The following is a 27583-nucleotide window of genomic DNA, read 5'->3' on the forward strand; positions in this document are numbered from 1 at the left end:
CTGAAATAACACTTTCCCTCTCGCTTCTATTTACATATTAGCTTCTATACTAATTTTTTAAACCATCTAAATGGTTCTATTATACTACCTTTCTATTTATTTTGTATTTATTCTCTGTGATATACATATAATACCTATAAAACATATACTATATTACATGACATAAAATACATACCATATAATATATCTGACATGCTATATTATATAAAATATGGTGCATATATTATATAATTGTAATATAATATACCATGCAGATATGTATATATCAGAGAGAGAATAAATACAATTATGTACACATATATATATTCTTTTAGAAATAAATTTAATTGATAATGTTTTTTCATTACCTACATTTTCTAACATACCTCATTTCCAGAGAGCCGTCACTAATACCAAGTAATAAAAAGGAATGTTTAATTGAGGAATTGTTTAGCATGTTTAAAATATCAAAAAAGTCTGATGTTCTATGCAGTATTCCAGGTCCATGTCTCTCACTGTCCAAAGAAGTATAGGGAAAATGGCCTTTTTATATTTTTACACTAGGTCCAAGGTTGGTCATTTTAACTTTTTAGAATTGTTACTGGTTTTTTATTTGCATTATTGTAGGGTATTTATATGTATTATTTTCTTTCTTTTTTATTATTTTACTTTATTTCTGTTCATGTAGTTATTTTGCACTTTTCTATGTTCTTCATACTATTGTATATTCATTTTATATTCATCTCTTCAGCAGAGTAATATTTCATTACATTTATATACTCCAAATTGCTTAACCATTCCTTATTCAACAGGCATCTACTTATTTTCTGGTTCTTTGTTACTATAAAAAGTAATCATCATAATTACTTTATGTAGAGCTTTTTTTTTTCCTTTTATAATTGACATCTTTAGGCTGTATGTCTCTCAGTGGATTATTTGTGTGAAAGGACATATGAACATTTTACTTTTTCCACCTAATTCCATATTGCTTTTATCAAAAGCTATTGTTGCTATTCCAAAGTCAATCACATTTCTTTACACATTCCAGCACTGATTTCCTAATGTTGATTATCTATGCCAGTTTATTAGGTGAGATGAAATCTCATAATAATTTGATTTTTATTTCTACCATTAATGAGAGTATTCATATATTTTTAAATAATTTATCATTCTTTTTTGAACAATTAATTCATGTCATTGTAAATTTATTTCTTGAGGAATAGTGTAGAGAGGGCTGAAACTCTGAAAAAGTTGTGCTTGAATCAGACAGCAGAAAACTTAAGGCTAATTACCTATCTGATGTGAAATAATGGCTCTATATACATATTTAGATGAGACAGTGATGTGATGCTCTTCTCACCAAGTGATGCTTGCTTGAATGTTTTGGTAGTGAGATTAATCATAGGCAAGGATTGGAGGGCTGGGGGAGAGAAGTCAGAGTCACTTGGTGGCAGGACGAGGAGGAGAGGCTAGAGACTCCGGAATCCAGAATCCAGAATCCAGAATACATAAATACAATGGAGTAAAGTGTTAACTTCCTCAAACCCGGAAGTGACTCAGGCAGACTTTACTGCAGCCCTGCGGCCTCAATCTGCAGTTTGGGGCTTTTGTGGGGGCAGTTACTAATCTGCACGGCAGGGGGGCACAGCCTGGGCAGCCTCTAATCGGCACAGTGGGGTGCTCGGCCAGGGGCAATAGAATTTCCCCAACAGACTGTGCTTCCCGGGCAGACACTTCTAGTCCCTGCAAATCCATTCACCTGTCAACTGCTAATTTCCACAGCCCCAGGGCGGGATTTGGCTTGGGAAGTGAAACTCTCACTGTTTCTAGCCCCAGGGCAGCCATTATTTTACACAGTGGGGGTTCTTTGCAGGGCACTTTCCCAGCTGTGCCCTGCAGGCTTAAATTACTCCCGGGTGGGGGAACTCTTTCCCAGAGCAATCCAATACCTTAATGCTTTTTGTAGCCGGCTGGCAGGACAGCTACCCTCCCATACTCCTATCACGGATCTGCAGAGGAAGCTGGTAACCTCCTGGCTCTGAAGGCAGACCTTACAGGCTTTAACAAAATGAGTAAAAAAATCAAAAGAACGATTGATAGTTTCCATACAGAAAGAGAACAGCTTTTCAACCCTGAAGAGACTAATAACAGACAGTCTCCAGACAATTGTTGGTCTCCAATACAAAAGGCTCTCCTAGAAGAGACTATTAAAAACCTTAAAAGAGAACTAGAAGAAAAATGGGGAAAGGAAAGAGAAGCTATGCAAGAAAGCAACAACTTCCTAAAATGTGAATTGGAAAAGATAAAAAAGTCCCAAGAAGTGCAGGGAAACAGAATTTGCGAATTGGAAAAAAAATAACTCACTAAAAAAAAAATTAGTGAAATGGAAAAAAAATTCCATAGAGCAAAACAACTCAATTGGACATATACAAAAAGAAGTTAAAAAAGCTAATTTAGAAGAATGGTTGGATCAGTTTGTAATTCTACAAGTAATGCATCAGTATTCCAGTTTTCCCACATCCCCCAAAATTTTTTTCATTATTTTTTCCTGTTCTCTTAGCCCATCTGATAATTGTGAAGTAGTACCTCAAAGTTGTTTTAACTTGCATTTCTCTAACCAGTAATGCTTTAGAACATTTTTTTTCCTATGAATATAGATGGCTTTAATTTCTTAATCTGAGAAGTCTTTGTTTATATCCTTTGACCATTTATTGATTGGGGAATGACTTGAATGCTTATAAATATGGCTCAGTTCTCTATATTTTAGAAATATCTTTATCATGCACACTGGATATTAAAATTGTTTACAGCTTTCTGCTTCTCTTCTAATTTTGACTATGTTTTATTTGTGCAGAATCTTTTCAAATTAAATTTTCCAATCATTTAAAAATGTAGTTTAGTTCTTCTTTGGTCATTAATTCCTCCCTTCTCTAAAGATCTGATAGGTAAACTACCCCCTGCTCTTCTAATTTGCTTACAGTACCACCCTTTATATATAAATCATAGACATAGATGCTGGCCTATGGCTACTTTCTGAAATACTTTTTTCCAGTTATCCCAGCAAATTTTATCAAATATTGAATTTTTATCCCAAAGGTAGAATCTTTTGGGTTTACCAAACAGTACATTTACTATTGTAGTGTCCTTCTGCATGTCCCTGTTCAGGCGCCAAAATGTACTGTGCTTTCTAGAGCCCCCAAATTAGGGTGCCAAAATATACCATCTGGACTAGCTCTCTGGAGGATCTCAGGACCAGCCTTGGCCTTAGTGAAGGTGTGAGGAAAGCAGGAGACTCTTATGCCTTAGCCAGAGTTCCCCCACTCTCTGCAACTCTGTACGACTATAATTGTTGATTGTCGTGTCTTGTGTTCCTAACCTATTAAATTGATCTACCACTCAATTTCTTAGCCAGTCTCAGATGATTTTGATGACTGAAGCTTTATAATAAAGTTTTAGGTCTGATACTGTTAGGCTATTATCCTCTGGATTTTTTTTTTTTTTACATTAATTCCCTTGATATTCTTGACCTTTTTTTTCCCCCCAAACAAATTTCCAAATATAATTGTTTTCTAGCTCTATAAAATGATTTTTTTGGTAGTTGATTAGTGTGACATTGAATAAAGTAGACTATTTTAGGTAGAATTGTCATTTTTCTCATATTTGTTCAGGCTACCCATGAGTAACTGATATTTTTCCAATTGTTTAGATCTCATTATATTTGTGTGAAAAAATGTTTGCAATTGTGTTCATATAGTTCCTGACTTTGTCTTGACAGGTAGACTTCCAAATATTTTATTTTGTCTGTAATTATTTTAAAATGAAATTTCTCTTTCTTTCTCTGTTTGCAGAATTTAATTGATGCTACATAGAAATGCTGATGACTTATGTGAATTAATTTGATATTTTGTAATTTTGCTAAATTTGTGAATGGTTTCAAGTAGTTTTTTAGTTGATTCTGTAGGATTTTCTTAAGTATACCATCATATTATCTGCAAAGAGTGATAATTTTAGATTTTCCTTGTCTATTCTAATTTCTTCATTTTCTTTTTCTTTTTTTATTGCTAAAGCCTTCTAGTACAATACTGAATATTAGTGGTGATAATGGGCACCCTTATTTCATCCCTAAGCTTATTGGGAATGCTGTTAGCTTCTCCACATTACATATAATGCTTGCCAGTGGTTTAGATAGGTGCTATTTATCATTTTAAAGAAAACTCCATTTATTCCTATGTTCTCTAGTGTTTTTAATAGTAATGGCTGCTGTATTTTGTCAAACTTTTTGTGCATTTATTGACATCATATGATTCCTGTTATTGATATTCTCAATTATACTGATAGTTTTCATAATATTATTCCAGCTCTGTATTCCTAGTATAAATGTCATTGCTCATAGTGTATTATCCTGGTGATAAGTTGCTGTAATCTCTTTGGTAAATTTTATTTAAAATTTTTACATCAGAATTCATTAGGACATTGATCTATAATTTTCTTTTAGTTTTGATCTTCCTGGTTTAGGTATCAGTTTGAAATTTTTGCCATACAAGGAAGTTTGCTGAATTCTTTCTTTGCCAATTTTTAAAATAGTTTATATAGTATTGAAATTAATTGTTCTTTACATATTATATAGAATTCACTTATAAATCCTGGAGAGGCCCTGGAGAGTTTTTCTTAGAAAGTTCATTGATGGCATGTGAGGAAGTGATTGATTGATTCTTTTAGTGACTATTTTCCCCTCTAATTCTGGACAGTTTTCCTTGATGATTTCTTGAAGAATGCTGTCCAGGCTCTTTTTCTGATCATGGCTTTCCAGTAGTCCAATAATTTTTAAATTGTCTCTCCTAGATCTGTTTTCCAGATCAGTTGTTTTTCCAATAAGGTATTTTATATTTGCTTCTATTTTTTTCATTCTTTTCATTTCATGTTTGTTTAATTTTTAAAATCTCATGAGTAACATTAGCTTCCATTTGCCCAGTTGTAGTTTTTAATGTGTGGTTTTCTTCAGTATCTCATTTTCAGTCTAATTAATTCACTTTTAAAGATGTTGTTTTCTTCAGTGGGTTTTTATTTTTTTCTTTTTGCATTTGACCAATTGTATTTTAAGGAATTGATTTCTTTGATTTTTTTTTCCCTTTGCATTTGACCAATTGTGTTTTTTAGGAACTGTATTCCTTTTCTAAACTGTTGACTCTCTTTTGAATACCTCTCATTTTTTCTCCAATTTTTCTTCTACTCCTTTCTTATTTAACTTCAAAAATTCTGTACGAGTTCTTTCAAGAAAGCTCTGAGTATGAGGCCAATTCATATTCCCCTTTGAAGTTTCACATGTGGGCATTTTTTGTCTTTTGAGCTAGTATTTTGGTCTTCCCTGTCACTGCAATAGCCAAAATTCTTTTTTATTTCTTCCTCATTTTCTTTCTTCCTTCCCCCCCCTCCCCCTTATTTTGTGACTTAAAGTTGAGCTCTGCTCCTAGAGCAGAAGGGGCACTGTCCCAAGCTTCTTGTGCATCTTTGACCACAGGGGCTCCCTTGTGTTTGGTGTCTTGTTCACAGCAGAGGGTAGCCTTTCCTTTTGCCTGTTGTTGCTTGGTTCCTGGGCTAGCAATTTATCTTTTGTAAGGACAGGAGGCTGCCCTACTGGTCTGCTCTGCTACTATTTACTGGGCCAGGACTGAGGATCTTGAGTGCCAGTCTGCTATACTTAAGACCCTCCCACTCACTATCCCAGACACTAAACCCCAGTGAGACTATGTCATCTTGATTTGGACAATGATTTCATTCCAACAGACTCTGTTCAGAGGTTTAGAGGTTCATGTGATATCTGAGGGAAATTGGGAGAGCTTGAGCTACTTCCTGGTTTCACTCCCCTATCTTGGCTCCCAGATAAGCAATTATTGCTAATTATATGGATATCTGCAACTGACATTAAAAATATATATATATTTTTTCAGTGTCAATTGAGAGGAAGGAATCTCTAATCTGGATTTGCATTGCTCTGCTGTTCTTTGTGAGTTTCTTTGGGTATTTGCTATTTGTTTTGACCTTACAGTGTGTAACTATTTTTGTTCCTAAGGAAGACAGAACATCTTTGGTTGAAGAGCCATCAATTTTCATATTGACAAAGAGGAAACCATAAGTACTAATAGATACTAAGCCAGGTACTACTTGACCTAGCCCTTGGATTTTTGACAGTGTTGAAGCAGGATGCAGTCTTCTATATCAAGTACCTAGGCTTTGGATTCTTATATTACGTGCATTCTTATGTTAGAACAAACATAAGGAATAAAACATTTTTTCACAAGATGTAATCTAATATTAGATAATTTTTGTTCCATTAATTGTAAGGTACCCATATGATATATAGAAAAATTATTTTTTAAGGAGTATTCATTAAACAACATATTATAACAAATTATTATATAAAAGGTGAGAGATCAGATCTAGAAACATGAATTTAATTAAATTTCTTTTCTTCTCAAGGTAAAAAATTTGAAAATACAGAAATGTTTGGTCAGTATCCACTTCAAGTCAACGGTTTTAAAGATCTGCATGAATGCCTAGAAGCTGCCATGATTGAAGGAGAGATTGAGTCTTTACATTCAGAGAACTCAGGAAAATCTGGCCAAGAGGTGAGTTTAGCATTTTGGTTAAATTTTTTTCTTCCTTCCCCCATTCCATTTTTATAATGACTTTATAAAGCTTTATTGAATGTGCTAATTATATTGCTATCTAATAATTTATATATATAATGAGTTTGATCCAGCCTAATTGCCGTGATTTTAAAAAAGAGAATTAACTTTGCATAGCCAACAGTATATAACCCATGCTAAATTTTAACATAAATAATTTACCTTATATGGCTCAATGCAGTAAACTTTGTCCCTTTTCCCTTCACCCTTCACCATCCTCTTCTTCTTTCCTTCTTTTCCCCAATAAAGTTTTAGTATAGCACAACATTAAGCTTATTTGAAGTGATTAATTTTGAAATGATAATTTTGCTTTTGGTTATTGAATTGTAGAATCAAAGATATAGTGTAGTACCTTTGGATCATAGATTCAAAGATGTAATATATCCCACTTACTTTCCAGATGAGAAGCTTGAAGTCCAGAAAAATATTTTGTTCAGGTTTACATAACTAGTTTATATAGCTTAGCTCAGATTACAACCAAGTTTCCTTACTCTCCCAGTCCAGAATTTGCTATTTTTTAACTTTAACTTTTTAAAGCTATTTCTAGACAAAGTTTGCTTATTTCTCCCCCTCTCCCCGCCATCTTAGTGTGCTGTTATCATTTATTGCCTCTATGGTCTGAACTGTTATGCATTTCCTTTGCCTGAAAGGAAAAATGTTTTTTTCTGCTCAAGTTTTATAAATTTTTTAGCCATGACTTTTATTCACGTCACATGTCTAATTTTTTGTTAAAATAATAAAGCTTACTTAAACTTTAACAAGTTAAAATACACAAGTTAATTTTAAAAATAGTTCTTCAAGGAAATCTATAGGGTTTAGTTGGTCACCTTTCTCACTTCTTATATCAACTCTTTGATTTTTAGTTATAAGTCATATGTAGAAGCTTTCTTCAGAAGTTTTGTTCTAATCTATTGCCTTACTTGGAGGCTTGAGGGCTGGCTTTTATACTTATTAATAGCTAAACCACTCTTTCTCTATCTAAACTATAAGTGGTACTCTCTCCTCAGGTTTTTCCTGATAACTGGCTTTTTTCTTTGTTCATCTTATGTTTATACATTAGTCTGATTATCCACATTATGCTTCCTAACTCCTTCCTGAATACTCTTCTGTTCTCCTGTGTTCTGGCTTCCGGGTGACCTCATCAGCTCCCATTGGTTTAATTATCATTTCTATGTAGATGATCCCTCATGTTGATCATCTGTATATCTAGTCCCATTATCCCTCCTGAATTGCACTCCTAGTGGACATAGCAAACTGAATGTCTTAGAGATATGACAACTATATGCAACTAAAATGAGTTTGTCTTTCTCTTAACCCTCCCCTCTTCCAAACTTTCTTAATCCTTGACCCTGTTCTCTTTATCACCTATCTGTTTAGATTTTAAAGCTTTAGAAACCTGTTACATCTTCATTGGACTTCTTATTCCCAAAGCCTTAAGTCCTGAAAACTGTATCTCATGTCTTGGACATGTACTCTATTTTCCATCTCTCTGCTTTTGCACTGTGTCCCATGTCTCAGGTGCATTTTTCTCTTTATCTCTGCATCTTAAAGTTCCTTTCTTACTTGAAGATGTATTTCAAGAACCATCTTTTGCTTAAAGCTTTTCCTGATCCCTCATCTTCTAGTGCTTTCCTTCTTACAATACCTTCTATTTAATTCTTTTTTATATATTTATATTTGTGGTATACATAGTATATACATATAAGCTTGTACATATGTGCTCATTAGAGAATGTAGGGCTTATTTCATTCTTGATATTTATATTTCAACTACTCATCACCAATTCTCATACAGTGTAGACTTTTAATAAATACCTGTTGATTGGTTGGTTGATTATATTCTCTGGTTGATTATATTCTCTGCAAAGGCTGTCCAAGTAAAGAAAAGCTTTGTGGTTTGTCTTTTCTTCCTCTTAATTCAGAACTGTTACCTCATTTTTCAAAGCCTAAGCAGAAAAGGAAAAGTGAGATAAAATTGCTCTATAATAATGTGATATCACTGGGAACATAAATGACTATAAGAATGTCAACCCAAAATAAAAGACATTAAAGATAGCAAAGATCTTTAGCTGAGATAAGGGACTTGCAGTTCAGATTGTAGGAGAGAAGGAAAGGCTGGGGGAGGGAGGGAGGGCAGGCAGGGTTCACATACACTTGAACCAGAAGGGCATCTCATGTTAGGGACAGACTTAAGAAGCTGTTACATAAGTTGTTTTGCAGAATAGCTAACAGTCCATAGAAAAGGTGGAAGGCGGAGGAAACTCAGGGAGTGGTGATACATGTCAGAACAGTAGAATGCAGGTGTAGCAATGGAAGGCTTTTCAGAGACCACAAGACTGGCTACAAGTGGTTCAAACCCACCTGCTCTACCTTAAGATCAGGGTCAAATAATTCTTCTGATGACTCCATTCAACAAGATCTTAGTCAAAAATAACCTTTACATTTAAGTTTTCCTGCTTTTAATCTATTCTCAAATTATTTACAAATAATAATATTATGTAATAGCCAAGAGAGCTAAATAATAATAATTGACTTTTGCATAATGCTTTAAGGCTTACAAAGTACTTTGCATGTTACATGATTTATTTCAATAACAACTCTGTTATTTAAGTGTTACAAATATTACTGTCTTAGTGTTACTATACTATACAACTAGTAAATAGAGTCAGAATTTGATCTGGGATCTTTTGCTAATATTGTAGTCAGGATTCTAAAATTCAATGAAGAAATTCTAAGCATTTTTGTCAGGTCAGAATAGGGATATAATTTTTAATTAGCAATAGATGTTAGTGATTCCAAAAAAAAGTTATTAAGAAAAGAATGGTGCACAGAATTTAATTTATATTAAAAACATAAAACCAAAATAGATGTGGAATAAAGGGTAAGAGGGAGGAATGCATGATATGCTTAGATCAAACTGAGGGCTAGGGACAAGAGGAATGTGATCCCCATAGTTTTCAGGAAGAGAAAAGCCTATAGGAAAATGGGTGAAGAATTTGGAAAAATTTAAAAAGAGAGAAAAGGAAGGCAGTCTTCTTTTGGGTGGTGGGAAAAGATTCTAATAATGAACACTTCTATAGATAAAGAGAAATGGTCTGTGAAGGGAATTGAAGATTTTGTGTTGTCGACTGAGAAAGTTGATGCTCGAAGAGTCCATTTGACCTATTTTCAGAGAGGGGCAGCTGGCATCTGTAGAAGCAGAAATGCATGGATTTAAAGGGGAGATACTGAAATATGTGGGGGAAAAGAAATTGGGGAAGGGTATAGCTTAATGATGGGCTGCATAATCAGGGGCTTTGTTGGCCGAGAGGTCTACCATGAAAAAGTGTCCTCTCTGACACTTGACATAATTGTTATTGTTCTTGGAATAATGCAAAATAGAAAAAGGGGAATCCCTGGGGTAAGCTCTAACAGGAAGTGGAAGAAACTGCCAGGAGGACCGAGTGTAGCAAAAATGCCTTTGAAATTCTGATTGAGTGAATTAGAGAAAGGAGAGATCAGTAATGATAGAGATGATGAATCAGAGACTGAAGGTCTAGAGTAAGACAAATGGGAGTGTGGGATGGGTGCTAGACCTTCTTACCCAAATGACTTCTCAGAGGCATCTTCAGCTACAAAGAGGAAGGATTTATTCGGTCCTAGCAAGAAGAAGCCAAAACACACCAGCTTAGCAGGCCCAGAGCCTCTCAGCTCCCATCCCTCGGCATTGTGCCTGACACCTAGCAAGTTGGAAATAATAAGTTTGGTTTTAAATAGTAAAAGACCCAAGTCTTTTCATTGGATAAACGAAAAGTTGTTGACCAGTGGTCAGCAATGTTGTCTATTTCCTGTGGGTCATGTCACTTCCTGAAGCTTAGACCTAGAGTCTGACCTTTCCTGCCCTACAGACCTCTGGGGATAGGGATCATGTGACTTCCTGCAACTGCCTGCAACACTTCCTAGGGCGTGACCTAATCCATCTCAAGACTTTTTGAGAAATCTTCATCTGATCCCATTCAACAGGATGGATATTGAAAAGAGTGAGAGAGAAAAAAAAATTTTAAGGCACGCACAAAATGGAAATTTAAAGTAAGGAAAAAGAACTAGTTGAAGGACAAGAGAGGAAGAGGAAACCAACTTGACTGAAAGGAGAAAAGGGGAAGAGAATTATATAACAGGATAAAGGTAGAAGAGAAAAAGAAGTGGTTGAATTAGAAAAAAATCTTTGCTTAATGTATGTATATATGTATATATGCACACCTGCATATATATGTAGCTACTGTGTGTATTGTTATCTATTATATAATATATATGCATATGATATGTGTATGTAATACCCCTTCCCATAGGTAAGTGGTCAAATGATAAGAAAGCACGATTCTCAAAAGAATTGCAAAATAGTTGCAACATCATGAAAGAATGCTCCAAGTCAGTAATACAGAGAGAAATACAAATGAAACCGTGTCTGAGATTTCACCTTGCTCTCTGAAAACTAGCAAAAATGATTCAAAAATGGCAATATTCAGTGTTGTGGAATTCTAGGGACACTAGTCATTGTTGGGAAAGCTGTGAAATAGTTCAACTATTTTGGAAAACAATGTGGAATTATGCAAATAAAGTAACTAAAATGTCCATAGTCATCACACCAGAATCTCTCTTAAGTGGGCTTCTCTTATACCCTAAGAAAACCATTGATAAGAGAATCCTCATATGCACCAAAATATTTATAGCAACATCTTTTGTGAAAGCAATCTGTCCATCAATTGAGAAATAATTATAAATAGTTACGTGAATGGGATCTGATATATTGCCTGCTATAAGAAATGATGTGTGTGATGACAAGAAGGGTTTATATAAATTGACATAGAATGCAATAAGCAGAGCAAAAAAATCCAAACGTGTGTGTGTGTGTGTATATAAACATCCATACAGACATATATTACGTACACATGGAAACTAATGTAAATGAAAAAAAAAAGCAATTTCACACCAAAAAATTAAAAATACATGTAATTAAATTATAAAAATCAAGCAGGTCTTGAATGAAGTGATATGAGAAAAAAATCTGCAGCTTACTCTTTCATGCAGTTTTACACATTGCACGTTTTTTTGGACTTTCTTAATGTAGAGGTTATTCTTTCCCTCTAAAAAATATGGTTGTGATATGGGATGCTTCTCTGGTAGAGGAAGGGATAGTTGGAATAACTACTTGGATAAACAAGAAACAGAAGATATCAATCAATAAAATCTTATTTATTCAGATAATAATGAGTAAATTGTAGGTATTACCTATAACTAATTTAATATGATATCTGAAATTAAATATCAAAAGTTAACTTAATTTGTCATGTTGAAAGTAAATACTACATCTATTTTCTCAAAAAGTAATTCTTGATGTTAAGTTTACTATGATTTATAATTGTGACATGCACATTTGGCACAAAGGAGTTTGAAATAACTTGCAAAGTGATATTTTATATATGTACATATAAATACTTGTAAGATGATTTCAAATAGTGTATATTTTTGTAAGAATATCTGCATAAGATTCACAAGATTTAAAAACTATGTATTATAGACAGAAAGGCTAAAAAAGAAAAAAAATGAAGGTTTTTGGATGACTATATGCTGTTAATAGAATACTTCATTGCTAGAGGTAGTTTATATATATATATGTGTATATATATATATATTTGTTGTTGTTGCTTATTGGTCTGTGAAAAATATTTTTAATGTTCTTTCTACATTTTCTCTATTCACATGATCTGTCATGTAGACAAAATGCAAAAAAACCCCAATATTAATAATAATAGTAAAAATGGATATAAAAACAAAAGATGAATCTCCTTTATCTCTATATATTCTTCCTTTTCAAGAATTAGAGATGAATCACATTGATTACAGTTATTTTTCGCTTAGTATAAGTTAAATGGTTCAATCTCTTTATACTTAAATATTCGTCTTTTGTGATCCATTATTTAAAAAGTGATGAAAAGTAATAATCTCTAACTCAAATTTTCTATTTAACCTTAAGAAATACTTGAACAATAGATTATAATTTATATTTGGAGAAATCAAGTTTACCTTAAATGGGAAAAAACAAAAATATCATTACTGCTTCATATTATTTACAACTTAATTATGAATTAATTCCAAAGACAATGTTTTCTAATCTAAGGTCACTGAACCAGACATATTCTTAATAGTATTTTGTATTAAAAATTCAGGGAATGTCTGGTTATCTAGTCTCCCCCCCATCTATTGCAGAGTAAGGTGAGATCCCTCCACAGCTCTAGTGAGGAAAAAACAATCACTGCAAATGGAAGAGAAATGTATCCACAACAGAGGCACATTACATATAAAAATTTTATGAACATCTTTTAGTAAGGTATGGAAGTTATTTTCTCGATGTGGCAAAAATGATACCTGAAAAATTATGTTCCAGAATAACCTACCCCTAATTGTGAGTTATCAGTTAGCCTTCATTATTTTAGATTCTCTTTAGATTTTAGATTTGGATTTTGAAATCCAAAGGTATCATATCCTAATCTTGAATTTTAGAATTTCGTAATAACCTGAAAAGAATAGTCTTTAAAATTACCCTGTAGAATGTGAAGTGTAAGATTATTTGCTCTAATGAGTTTCATTTTATCTGTTTAATTGAATTTAGTGTCATTTCATGGATTCGTAGGCATAGTGCTCTCATAAAAGAATAAGTAAACCAGATTATTTTAATGAAATTTCAGTCAATTAGTTATATTTGGTTTCTCTGAAGACATTTTGTTTCTTATCTGCAAATCCTTTCTATTTTTGCAACATCACTTTAACTTTTTAATTTGTAAGATTAATTCCATGTACCTTAAGTGTAGATAAAGACAATTGTCTTTTAGTTTTCCTTTGAGAGAATCTCTCTAAATTCTCTAAATTGAGGTATATACTTCAATTCATAATTTCATTATTTCCTGAATCAGTTTAATTTATCTCTCTCCCAATGCCATAATGTTTACTGATTTATATTACAAATTGATTATTGGATTCACTAGATAGCATAGCTAGCTTTTCCAAAATTGTTCTGCCATTCTATTTCTCTATAAGGGACCATTTACAACTGGAAGGTAACAAAGGGAGAGAGACTTAATTTTGTTGACTTTTTGAATGACAAATGATTTATTCAATTATCTTAATGCCTCTGTGTTTTGGGCAACTGGTGATTTGAACTTAAATCAGTATGCTTATATAGCTGTGAGGTATTCTGCTTGTTTTGTACTTGAATATACATTATTCACATTCTATTTTCTCATGTTTGCATATTTGTTCATTCCTATTACAAACTAGTTAAACACAAAGGTCCCCTTTTTCATGATTCTCTTTGAGAACTGAATAAAATTGTATAATGAAGTAGAATAGAGGAGCCAAGATATAAATTTTTCTAGCCTTACTAAATATCATTGTTTGTCTGAGACAGATATTTAATTTTAAAGATTAACTTTTAAAAGATTTATAGCTTTATTTTCAACAACTATACATTTCTTATATTTAGTGAAATATCTTGTCTTAAATAATAAATTCAAGTGGGAGAATAAGGATTAAATGAAAAAGAAGGTTAAAAACCTATTCCTACAGGGCAAATCTTGAATGCTTTATATTATTATATTAAAATTTTAGTCTTTTGAGTAATTGCAAAAATGTCTTGAGAGCTTTGTCACTAGTCTTTTGAGATTGCCATTTTCATTTTAAATAATAAAATAACCGTGTTGGGAATGGTGTTGTATAATTGAGTTCAGAAGAATCTTAAAAGTTGTGAAATTATGACTTTGAAATAAAACCAATTTTATTCTCCTTTGGTTTATTGAAATGTTATGAATGGATGATGAAAAGAAATGTAAGTTTCTATTACACTGGAGATGGCCCTATCTTTAGAAATAATTCAAAAGATGACAAAATTTTTTTGGATCAATTTACTAAGATATTAATGCTATAGACTGCTTATAAAAAAATGTTAATATTACCTGATTTTTAAAAGTAGGAAAAGTGTTATTAAATTTTAAAATGTCTTTTCTTATTTAGCATTGGTTCACAGAACTTCCACCTGTATTAACATTTGAACTGTCAAGATTTGAATTTAATCAGGCTTTGGGAAGACCAGAGAAAATTCACAACAAGTTAGAATTTCCTCAAGTTTTATATCTGGACAGGTATGGCTTAATTAACATAGCAGCAAGAATATGTGTATGTTTGTTCATACATATATGGTTAAGTTACATTTGCAATTAGGAATTGCATTACTGTTTTCCAGATGAAATTCTGATTTAATTTTATTAGAAGTAAACTTTGTTTTGAGAACACATGATACAGTATGCCTGAAAGAAATAATACTTTTAAATAACAACTACCTTTTCTACTAGCATATACCAGCTTCTAATACACAAGCTGATCAGTGTAAAAAAAATTAATTTGTGGAATGAATATTATTATAGAAATAAAAGGTAACCTTGACCAACTTCCATATTTTCTTAAATAATCTCAAAAAATTATAAGGAAAGATTTTGTTCAGTCAATAAAATGGTTCATTGTCCTTAAATATCATAATTAATAGTTTGTTTTCTTCAATTATTAGTTTCATTACTTAGTTTATAGTTTCATTACTTAAAACTGAGTTCAGTATTCTTTTCAAGTGTTGTGCCCACTTAGCATGGTTTATGATTTTAAATGCTGGCTTTTTATTTTATTTACAGATATATGCACAAAAACAGAGAAATAACAAGAATTAAACGAGACGAGATCAAGAGACTAAAAGAGTACCTTACAGTATTACAACAAAGATTAGAAAGGTATTCTTTGAGAACTAAAAAATGCACAGTGCAATTTAATATATATTTAACATGTTCTTCATAATTAATATACAATATAATTATAAAGATGTTGGTTTTAAATCCCCCTCCTTTTTTTAAACAAATGATAATTTCAATCAGAGGTAATCTTTTTGGATTGATCTAACTATCACTTCCCCAAATATGATTAGTTTTATTATATAACTGATTTTCCATTTTTTTCCTCTCAGGACCCTTTTTAATTCTTAATTATTGAAGATTCCTCACCCCTTGAGAGCTTTTATTTTGAATGTGTGAGTGTGTATATGTATATATGTATGTCTGTATGGATATGATTTTTAATTTCTAATTTTTATGAAATTTTGACCTCAAAAACCCTCTGAAAGTATCTCAGGGATTCCCAGAGGTCATTGAACCACACTTTCAGGATTGCTGTATTCGATTATTCCTGCCAAAGTTTCAGGATTGGCTTCTAGAGTAATTTTGCTGTTATTTTCTTTAAAGGCACAGAAACATACAGCTGAAATGATAAGACATAACACGAAGCATATTCAGTTAAGATATCCATTATTATTTTTACTGTTATAATATTGCTATATCTTAGCATTATGACTTAGGTAATGGTTATCCATAACTATTTCAGTTGTCATTAAGCCCATTTAATCTTACTAATGAATTTTTTCCCATCATCTTTTTTAAATTTTCCTATAAATTGAAAATCAAAATTTCAAAAAAAATTAATATAAAAGTAATGAATCCATTAAATAAGAACCTAGTAATTTTTTAAATTTTTTGTGGCAGGGCAGGTTTGTAATTCTGTTGTACCACCAATTAGAGGTCACTGAAAACTAATTAAAGTTATATTGATCATGTGACAGGTGACCTGTCTGAAAATAAAAATATGGCCAGGCCATCAGAGAAACAGCAGTAATCATTAATCATCTATCTGATGTATGAAAATTAGAGGGAGCAAAGTCTTTGAATGAAAGCAGTGTAAATACATATGCATATGAACACACATGCATGTGTGCAGAAGTATTAGTGAATCAACTTTGAGGATATTTAAAACATTTACATATTGTATTATTTGCTCCAATAGCCCTTTTCTTCATTTCAATGGAGATTCATTTGATTTCATAAGAAAAATGGTGGCATAAAGTAATTGCATTTTATCATTATGTAACAGGTGTTTAAAAACTCTTTAAAATTGCTGAAATGGAGCTTCTTGAATATAGTAGTAAATGCATTCATACATTTTATGGTTAACAGATATTTAAGCTATGGTTCTGGCCCTAAACGATTCCCCTTGGTAGATGTTCTGCAGTATGCACTGGAGTTTGCCTCAAGTAAACCTGTTTGCACTTCTCCTGTTGATGATATTGATGCTAGTTCCCCACCTAGTGGTTCCATACCATCACAGACATTACCAAGGTAAAAACATTTTTTAATGTGAGGGGAAACATTTATTACAGTGTGACATTTAATATGGAAAAAGAGGTTCATTTAAACAAAATGTAACATAGTCTCTTGCTTGTTTGCTGTAATACATTTTAAATGGTTTTAATGAAGTAAATTTACATTTTTAAGCTGAGTTAGAAAAATGCATGTTTTCTGTGTATTAATTCATAGTTTATGAAAATAGAGTCTAGTGTTTGTACAATTAGAAATCTTTGTTATATTTTCAAAATAAAGCATACTCTTATAGCCTTGTACCTTTCTATAGTTGACACAAACTAATATTGATAGTTTATACCATCATAATAATACAAATTGATAGGTACCAACAAAAACGTTTTACACAATATCTGTGTACAGAGTATATATATGTAGGTTTGTCAATTTGTTTTTTCAAGGTAATTGACATATTCAATTAATTTCATTTCACTTGAATTTTTTTATTATGGACTTACTGTTGCAGAAGTTCTAAGGATACAAAGATTTTTATAAAAATTAATGTTCTTGCCTCCAAACTAGGATAAGGCCCTAGGTAAGGCTAGAGTGATTTGCAATATATATAAATTATTAGTAAGAGTTAAGGGTAATTGAGAAATTAGGAAAATTTAAGGAGAAAGAGTATTTTTATTAATTGAGAAAATGTGGAGAAAAGGCTTGCTAGAAGAGGTGGCTGCTGAGTTGGGACTTAAAGGAAATGATATATTCTGAAAGGCAGAAATGAGAAGGAAATATATTCCATGATTGAAGGAGAATTATGAGAAGGAAATATATTCTATGATTGAAGGAGAACTTCGGTAAATACATGGAGATCTGAGATGTCATATCAAATGTGAGGAATAATTAGTAGTTCAGTTTGTTCCAGTAGTCCCATTTGTTCCAACTGTTCCATAAAAGTTAAATAATGTACATTTTTCACACATGTGAAAGGGGTCTGGAAAAGTAGTTAACTTAAAGCTAGATTGTTTAGGACTTTAAATGCCAAGATAAAGATTTGTATTTAACCTTTAGGTAATAATGAACACCTACAGGTGTTTAAGCAAAGGAGTACCATGATTAGGAAGATTTTTTTGACAGCTGAGTAAAAAACAAATGTCAGGGTCAGGTGTGGCATGAAGGAATATAGGTTAGGATATTAGTACGATAGTTTAAGCAAGACGTAATGTGAGACTTTTGAATGTGTGTGGGAGAGAAAGAAAGACAAAGACAGAAAGGTGAGAGGAGTGGGAATTAATAGATTTAGAATTAATAATATTTAAATGATTAAATATAGGAAGCTTATATTTTAATTTTAACCTGATTGTATAATAAAAGCTTTAAGTATTAATGGTGTTTGGCAGTTTGCTTTTGGACTTTTTTGTTCATTAGAATACAGCAGTCAAATTTAAATTTTTAATTATTTTAAAATTTATCATAGTTCTTTTAAATATTTTTATATAAATATTGGAGATTTATGACTCTTTATGACATACTATTTATCGTATTCTATCATTTAAAAATATAGTACAGCAGAGCAACAACAGGGAACTCCTTCAGAACTACCAAGCACTTCACCTACACCAAGATCATTTATACATAAGCCATTTACACAGTCACGAATACCTCCAGATTTGCCCATGCATCCGGCACCAAGACACATAACAGAAGAAGAACTTTCTGTGCTAGAAGGTTGTTTACATCGCTGGAGGACTGAAGTAGAAAATGACACTAGAGGTAATATTGTTAATGTAGGTTAGTGGTTGTACTTTCTTCAAGATTGCTTGTTTTTAGGGAAATTCCACTGCGAATTCTATTTCTAAGAACATGTAAAATTATTATTGTGATTTTAAAGTAGTCTGTTATTACAGGGTTTTGCAAGCTATAACCCAGGTGAACCACTGCCTATATTTCTATGGTCCACAAGCTAAGAATGATTTTTATATTCTTGGATCATAGGTTGCTGATTTTTCATTTAGTATAGATCTTTAATTTAGCTTGTCTGATTTAAATAAATCTTTTAAAAATTTTTTTTATTCATTTGTATATTTAGAGTTAGGTTTTAAATGGAATTTCCTTTTCATATTTACATGCTTCTAAAGAATATGTTGAAGTTAATATTTATGTGTCAAAGTATACTTACTGTCAATTTAATGTAATTTCAAAATATTTACTCTTTGGCCCCTGATGTATGATAAATTTTACATGATAATTGGAAATGAAATGTCTATAGAACTTTGAGATTCTCATTGTGCTTTACAAATATTTCCTCTTTTAATCTACTCCACAATACTGTAAGACATATTACAGAGGAGAAAACTGGCTGTGATCAGATAATCCACTTTTCTTCTTGAAATCTTTGGTAATTTTTATCTTTTATTTTTCTTCCTTACTTTCCCTTACTGTTCACTTTCTGATTTCCTCTCCTCTGCTTATGGTTCCCTTGGGACTAGATCTCAAAGCATCTTAGTCTCCTTCCACACAATTCACTATCCTAGGTATCTGCCTCAAGTAACTCAGCTGGTATTGGATTCTTTCCTTCAGCATTACATTAATAGAGTAATAGATAACATCTTCTGTCTTCCTCTCTCCCCAATTACACACACACACACACACACACACACACACACACACACACTTGTGTGTTAAGCCTGTTCATTATCCTTAGGTATGCTAATGCACCTTCCTTGCTGGTGGCATAAGAGTGCTAAGTGCAGAAGTGCAGTCTGATTCAGGAAGGATTGGTTCATAAATTTGTTGGGTTCTTTTATGGTGTTTTTTTGTTTTTTTTTTTAATTTGGGATTTTAACTTTTTGGATACCTTGTTTTATTTTTGGCTAATAGTTTCCATTTTGAAAAAGTTTGGGAAATCAGGAGGATCAGAGGAAATGTCTACTCCATTTTTTTTGTTCAGATGACCCAGAAATCCAGATAATACATTTTAAAATTAAATATATTATATATGTAGAATTAACTACATTGAATCCTATTCTAAATAATTAATGTAAAATCTATGTATAACAAACATTATCTCACATTCTAGGAAAAATCACCAGACAATAAATTCAAAATAACAGTATTCTGAGGCAGTAAATTTTAGGTAAATCAATGATGTTCCATCTGTTCTAAATTAGCAGCATTAACATTTGTATTATTTGCAGAATGGATCATTCAAACTATATTTATTAATCACATAGCTAGTAAGTATTCAAGGCACAATTGAAACCTTAGTCTTTTTGAGGCCAAATTTATTCCTGTTTCTACTGTACTACTTCTTGAAAATCCTTCTTTATAGCAGTTTTTTTTTAAGTTAATGAATCACAACTTTTAAACCAATTCCAAGAAATAGCTTTCTGAATTTTATTTTACAGCTTGAAACTTTCAAAATTTATCCATTTTTATATCACAAATTAAATCGGTTACTTGATAAGTTCAGGGAGATAAATATTTTGTCTTTAATTATCTGAATTTTTAATTATTTCTCCACTTTTTATAAGTTTAGACAGCCTTAATAGTTCTCATTTTGGGGGATTAAATATTGAACAAGCAAGTCTTTCCAAGTCTATGTAGCTCAAAAAGGACTACGGGAAATGACCTACATATTTTGAATATATTTAAACAATAAAATTCTCTGCAATAATAATAATTTTGGATAAACTACTGTTGAAAGAAGTGTATTTGGAATTTGTAGGGTTAAAGGTCATATTGATTTGAAGATGGATTCCTCTCATACTTTTATAGAAGAAATAGGATTTGATCTTTTTCCATATAATTTCAATAGATATATGTTATGTTAATCATAAAGTCATTGTTATTAAAATATTTCTTTATCATTTTAGATTTGCAGGAAAGCATATCTAGAATTCATCGTACAATTGAACAAATGTACTCTGACAAGTCTATGATACAAGTAAGTGAAATTCTCAAGTGGGAAGTACATTAAAATTATATTCAGTCCGACTTAGAAATCTTCAGATAATCTAATTACACATATATTTTGTTGTTTCATGCATTATTTTAAGTTTCATATTTTAAGTTTCATTTTTTATAATTTTTGTTAAATGCAAATATTTTATTGATTTTTCAAAAAAAGTTATCAAATATTATTTTCCTTAGAGTCATTACGTTTCTTTTGCATTCTTGAGGGAAGAAAAAAATTCTTTTTCTTATGGTTGTTAAAAATAAAGCCAACAGAGCATTTGAACGTTTATTTTGTACAAAGCATTATGCAAAAATGACTAGAAAGTTTAGATAATTAGATAGCAGTTCAAGGCTCTAAGCCATTTCAGATTCCCTACATTAGAGTAAATGTGTGTTCACATACATTACATAAATTATCCAAATCCTATTTAGCATTTAGAGATTTAGTTAAACCATGTTGTATGCATAAAACTTTTGAGAAATTTATTATTAGCAAATAATTGTATTAGCATGTCAGTAAATGCCCAGGTATCAATTTCAAAATATCATATCCCTTATGTTGTTAAGACAACATCCTTGCTTTAAAGAGATTAAATACTCAACAGTCAATTATATGCTGCAGAATTTTCCTTTTAGCTAGTTTCCATCAGCTATAGGAAGATCTTCCATTTTGGTTACTCAAATGTAAATTTATATATAATACTACATGTTAATTTTAATATTAACCTAAATCGTTATTTGACATTAACTAGGGAAAAAAATTAATATTTCTCATGTTTAGGTTCCTTATCGCTTACATGCTGTCTTAGTTCATGAAGGGCAAGCCAATGCAGGGCACTATTGGGCATATATTTTTGATCATCACCAAGAGAGATGGATGAAATATAATGACATTTCTGTGACAAAATCAACGTGGGAGGAGCTAGAACGAGACTCTTTTGGTGGCTACAGAAATGCCAGTGCGTACTGTTTAATGTACATTAATGATAAAGAACATTTCTTAATAAAAGGTAAGAATGCAAGAATATGAAATTAAATATGCTTACTTAAATAAATTCCTTCTTGGTTAACGTGCCCAGCAAAAAAATCAAGTGCTGTGTAAAACTGTATGATATTGGGTCTGTTAATCAGTTATTGCTTGCTATGCCAAGAGTAGTGTTTATATTTTATAAGTAAAGAAATTGGAGATTTGAACAATCAAGTAGCCTGGACAGTATAGCATAATTAGAACTGGAATTTAACGTTGTCTTTGTTTGTGTTGTTTTCCTTTGGTAAATCATATAGCCATTTATTAATATAGTAGCTTATAGTGTCCATACATTGACAACTGCTCTTCTGTGGTGTATTGAGGGTTTGCATTTGTACAGTTAGTGCTATTATTGTTGAATTTCACTGATTTTAAAGAAAATAAATGGTTAAGAAACAGTGAGATTGAGAGTAAAAAAGAAGATAGAAATAGAAGAGAAAGGTGTTTTTCCACCCCCAGCATTTCATGCCATTTTTAGTGTATTTCAAGAACTTTAACTCTTACTGCTATTCCACTTTGTGTATTCTTGCTTGGTGATTGTCTCATGAGAAAAAATATGTTTTTGATTTCTTTTTTTCTTTTTGCTTATACTAGATACATAAGTAGCTACTTAAAATAGTCCTTGTGTTTTGGTAAACCTTATGATTATGATTAGATTTTTATTAAAATTTAATAGAATATTTGATAAATATAACTACTTGAGATGGTGATTTAGTTATAGTTCTATCCTTAAATATGGCAAAGATCTCTGATTTTTTAAGTCCGTCTCCTAACACACTTTACAGTCCTGTTATAACTTAGAAGAAGATAGACTTTGAAAACTGTTATAACCACCATAACCAAAAAATTCATTACTCTCTGGCAAATCAGACCCTTTTGAAATAGTTAGGCAGGTCTTTAAATAAACATAAATGATTCATCATTTCAGGAATGTACCTGAAATCTTTCCAGTTTAGGAGAACTGGATACTAGAGCTTTCATTCTACTGGAGTACTTAAACATCCAGAATTATTTCCATACTCTGTTGGCCCTTAGAAAACACCTGAAAAAGTATTGTACAAATATGTACAATAATGGACTTCCATCTTTATGACTTCTAAATCCAGAAGTAATTTCATTTATTCATTATTTCATCAAAAACAATAGCAATTTCATGAATATAGGTATAAACATAAAGTATTTTCTTGCCATAATAGTAAGTCACTGTATAGGCAAAGCTCAAATTCTAAACTTTAATTCTCATTTTTGCATATTAAATGTGTAGAAAGCAATAATATCTATGTGATTTGTCAAAGAGTAATTTGTTATTTAATATTCCTTTCCAAGTATTCTTTAATGTACCTTTTTCTGTTTACCTTGTCATTTTTAGGTAGCATAAGTTTGTCAACAAGTGGTAAAACTAAAGATTTCATAAAAAATAATCTTCACAAAGCATAGGTTTTAAAATATTTGTTGAATTAAGTTAAAATATGTTCTATTTTTAGAACTGCATTACCTCATTCTTGATCACATAATAGTCTTTGAAATATATGATTGCAGAAGACTTTCATAAGGAAACTGGACAGAAACTTGTTGGAATGGAAACACTACCTACTGATTTAAGGGACTTTGTCAAAGAAGACAATCAGAGATTTGAAAAAGAGCTAGAGGAGTGGGATCTACAACTTGCCCAAAAAGCTCAGCAGGAAAAGATTTTAGCATCGCAGAAAATGAGGGAGCCAGCACCTTCTGTAATGACAGGTCAGCTAAATTTTTTTCAATAATAACGTTTCAAAGGTTTAATATAAAATGTATAGGTTCTCTCTTTATAAAATATATGTACAGTGTGTGCGTGTGTGTGTGTGTGTGTGTGTGTTTATGTATACATACATACTACATATATTCTAATGTTCCAGCTCCTATGTGAACTAGAATGTTAAATTTGAACAATGAATTTCAAATTTTATTGATGGTAGAAGTGTATTTTCTAATTTCACTAAACTGGGAATTTCACTGGACAGCTAGATCCAGTAAGATAGCTCTTCGGTCATGGAGTCAAGAATCCCTAAGTTCAGTTCCAGCCTCAGACACTTAATAGCTGTGTGACCCTGGGCAACTCACTTAAGCCTGCTTGCCTCAGTTTCCACATCTGTAAAATTAACTGAAGAAGAAAATAACAAACCAATATCTTTGCCAAAAAAATCCTAAATGGAATCATGAAAAATCTGACACAATTAAAATGACTTAAAAACAAACAAGAAGGAATTTCACTGCCAGTGAGATTTGAAGTAAAGATCTAAGTGAGATCTATGTTGGGGAATATTAGAGATAGGATTCAATAAGAATATAAACCAAACCCACAAATGCCTTAAAAACTCAGTGACTTCAGCGTATAGAAGAGACTGGCAAAAAGTAGTCAAAAGATATATTACATAAAATCAGAAAATGAAAGGCAAAGTTTTAAGGGCTCAATATGAACCTTACACTAAACATAACAAACACTGCATAGTAAAAGCCAAAATTTATATAGTACTTCAAGATCAACAGGAGACTTTTCCATATATTAGTTAATTTGATACTTCACAACAGCCCTTTATGGTAAATGCTTTTATCTCCTATGAAGAAAATGAGGATGAGAGAGAATAAATGATTTGCCCAGGGTCTTACAGGTAATAAGTATGTGAGGTGAAATTTTAATTCAGATCTTTGTGCTTTTGAATCCAGCACTCTATATGTCACCTACTATTCTCATTACAAAAAATACACATATTTTTTGATAGGAAGTGATTCTTCATTAATTTGGGAATTTTTAAAAAATTAATGGTGGATATCATATTGTTGACTTTAAAGAAAAGATAAAAATCAACACTAATAAAAAGAAAAAGAAACTATACCAAGGACTCAAAAGATGCTCCAACTTGATCTATTTAAATGAGCAGATGATATATAATCACCATTTCTGATTGAAGTATACTGATAAAAAGCAATTTCTACAAAGAAAAAAAACTTACTTAGATAAATCTAACAGGAACATAAATAAAATATAGAATTGGACAAATTGTTGAAGAAACTAGAGCTAAAAAATTCATATCTTTTCTCTGAGGCCAGAAAATAAAATTATTTCTCAACACCACATGGAACTTTTCAAAAATTAAATGAGTTATTAGAAGACAAAAATATCACAATCAAATGTAAAAAAGCAGATGTAGTAAATATATACTTTACAAATTTATAGAAAAGTCTTTCAAACTTTTAAAGAGTTATAGTACCCAATCTATGTGGTATTCATGCTACAAATCATTTTCCAAAATTGATAACAAAAGCACCCTACCAGAGTCCTTTCAGGAGACAAAATACAGTCCTCATACATAAACTTGGGAAGGATAAAACACAAGAGGAGAATTATAGGCCAGTATCATTAATGTATATCAATTGCAAAATTATTTACAAAATCCTGCTAAATAAATTATAATTTATCCAAGAAATCATTCCCCATTCCTTAGTGGGATTTATACCGAGATAAAAGGAAGGAAAAAAATTAGGAAAACAATTAACTATTTTTTTTAAACCTCAAACTAAGTGATTATGATAATAGATGGCCCCAAAAAAACCCTTTTAGAAAGTACAATACTCTTTTATTCTTAAAATATATATATATATATATATATATATATATATATATATATTATATATATATATATATATGGAGACCTTTATTAAGATTATAAAAATTATATATCCAAAACAAAAGTAAGCAAGCAACTTATTGTAATGGAGATGAATACAAATTTTTACAATAAATATAAAAGCAAAGGAAGGATACCCAACCATTTTCCCATTATTATTTGATATAGATTTGAAAAACAAGCAAAAAAATAAGAGAAATGAAAGGTAGAAAACTATCCTGGTTTGGTGATAATCTGATGATACTTGAAGAGAATGGAGGATTTAACCAAATTGCATGCTACAAATTAGACTCTCAAAAATTAATTTCCCTTTTTATATAATGATAAAATCCAACAATCAATAATAGATGGAGAAATCTCATTCAAAGTAATTACAAAATTCATGATGTCTGTAATCAGTCTACCAAAGCAAGCAAAGAATTTAAATAGATTTAATTCCAAAGAGCTTCTTAAAGAAGCAAAGAACAATTTATAAAGGTGCAAGAATTTTAGTCCTCACTTTAGGCCATGCTAATATTCTAGAAATAATTATATAAAATGGCAATTAGCTATATAGTTAAATTACACTTTTAATGCTATACCAATCAAATTTTCAAATGAATATTTTATAGAACTTAACAGAGTTCCTTTGAAAAAACAAAACATTGAGAATATCAAAAGAAATGATGTGAAGATGTGAAGAGATAAATGAAGAATGGATAAAAAGGAATAATACTTCAAGATCTTTTGAATTAGACTATTGTCCCTTTGTAGAATTATGTTTTTTGCAGGTGTTAGTTATTCTTTATTGTAAACTTTTATCTCTCACAGAGTTGTTGTTGTTGTTGTTTTTTTTTTTTTTTTTTTTTTTACATAATTGTTTTCCTAGATTTTCTCTGATTTTTGGTAGCATAGTCTTGAGTGAACCTTGTATTGTTAATCAAACCATTTTTTCAGGCTGCATATAGAATTTTTCTTCAAATTAGGAACTCGTTTTTACTATGACATGATTATGGCATTTTAAATTCAGGATTTTTATTCAAGAGATTACCAATGTATTCTTTCTATTTTCCACTTATCACTCTGATTAGTAAACATATTGGAATTATTTTTCTTTTTATTATGAAGTTTAAAAAATATGGTATGTAGTTTTTTTTGTTTAATTTTGGTTATGAGTCTGATGATTCTTATATTAATCCCACTTGACATATTATATATGCCTTCCCTGCATTTTCTTATATTCTTTCTATTTTTACTTATTCCTTTGATTTGAGTACATATAGGCTTTCCTCCTTTTTAATATGATGTATAAAAAATATGTTATGTACCTTTTTTGGTTTGGTTATGGTTATCAAAGAGACTGATGATTATTAAGTCAACCCTGATTAACATACTTTTTATAATATATTCCTTACATTCCTTGTAATTTATTTTCCATTTTTGTCTTTTCTCTCTTTTTTCTCTTCTTCCTGGAGTTATTGAGGTCTTATTATATTTTTAGTGAAATCAGGGCAGAAGGTTGGCAGCTCTATGGAGAGTATGGAGAGAGTACTGACCCCTATAGTAAGAAATATTTGAGTTCATTCATATCTTGTCTCAGATACTTACCAGCTGTGTGACCCTAGATACTTTATTTAACTTTGTTTGCCTCAGTTCCTCCTCTATAAAATGACTTGGAAATAGCAAACTACTCTAGTATTGTGACCAAGAAAAGCTCAAATAGAGTCATGAGTCTGACCCAACTGAAACATTGCAACAACAAAAAATAGCTTTGTGGAAAAAACTTTTGACATGGTTTTTAAACTTTCTATTCTAAGCTATTTTTTTCTTCATTCTTCTTTCATTCCCTTTCCCCAAAAAATTTTCCCATGCTTTAGTTCTTCAAGCATACTTCTGCTCTTACAAAGAGCCATTTTTCTAAAGCTCTACTTTTAGTTGTTTTGGGGTAACTCTTTTTTGGGGGGAGGTTAATTTCTTTGGCTAACCAGTTATATTTCTTCATCAATAGTGTTTTCTTCTATGTACTCATATTTTCTATATCTATTCTTGATTTGGAATTTTTGATCACTTTAATTCTCTCTTAGAGCCT

General features: G+C 31.3%; 1 protein-coding gene across 3 annotated transcripts in view; it reads left to right on the plus strand.

Moving 5' to 3' along the window:
• The window catches only part of USP25 (ubiquitin specific peptidase 25), a 187841-nt gene that overhangs the window by 104278 nt on the left and 55980 nt on the right, over window positions 1–27583 (plus strand). For all 3 annotated transcript variants that reach the window (XM_051984753.1, XM_051984754.1, XM_051984755.1), the window contains exons 10-17: window positions 6457–6605; window positions 14711–14838; window positions 15379–15474; window positions 16744–16905; window positions 18431–18639; window positions 20742–20812; window positions 21605–21833; window positions 23390–23590. In XM_051984753.1, the coding sequence (XP_051840713.1) occupies window positions 6457–6605; window positions 14711–14838; window positions 15379–15474; window positions 16744–16905; window positions 18431–18639; window positions 20742–20812; window positions 21605–21833; window positions 23390–23590 (1245 nt within the window). The remainder of the gene's footprint in view (window positions 1–6456; window positions 6606–14710; window positions 14839–15378; window positions 15475–16743; window positions 16906–18430; window positions 18640–20741; window positions 20813–21604; window positions 21834–23389; window positions 23591–27583) is intronic.

Source organism: Antechinus flavipes, chromosome 3, assembly GCF_016432865.1.
Source record: "Antechinus flavipes isolate AdamAnt ecotype Samford, QLD, Australia chromosome 3, AdamAnt_v2, whole genome shotgun sequence".
NCBI lineage: Eukaryota > Metazoa > Chordata > Mammalia > Dasyuromorphia > Dasyuridae > Antechinus > Antechinus flavipes.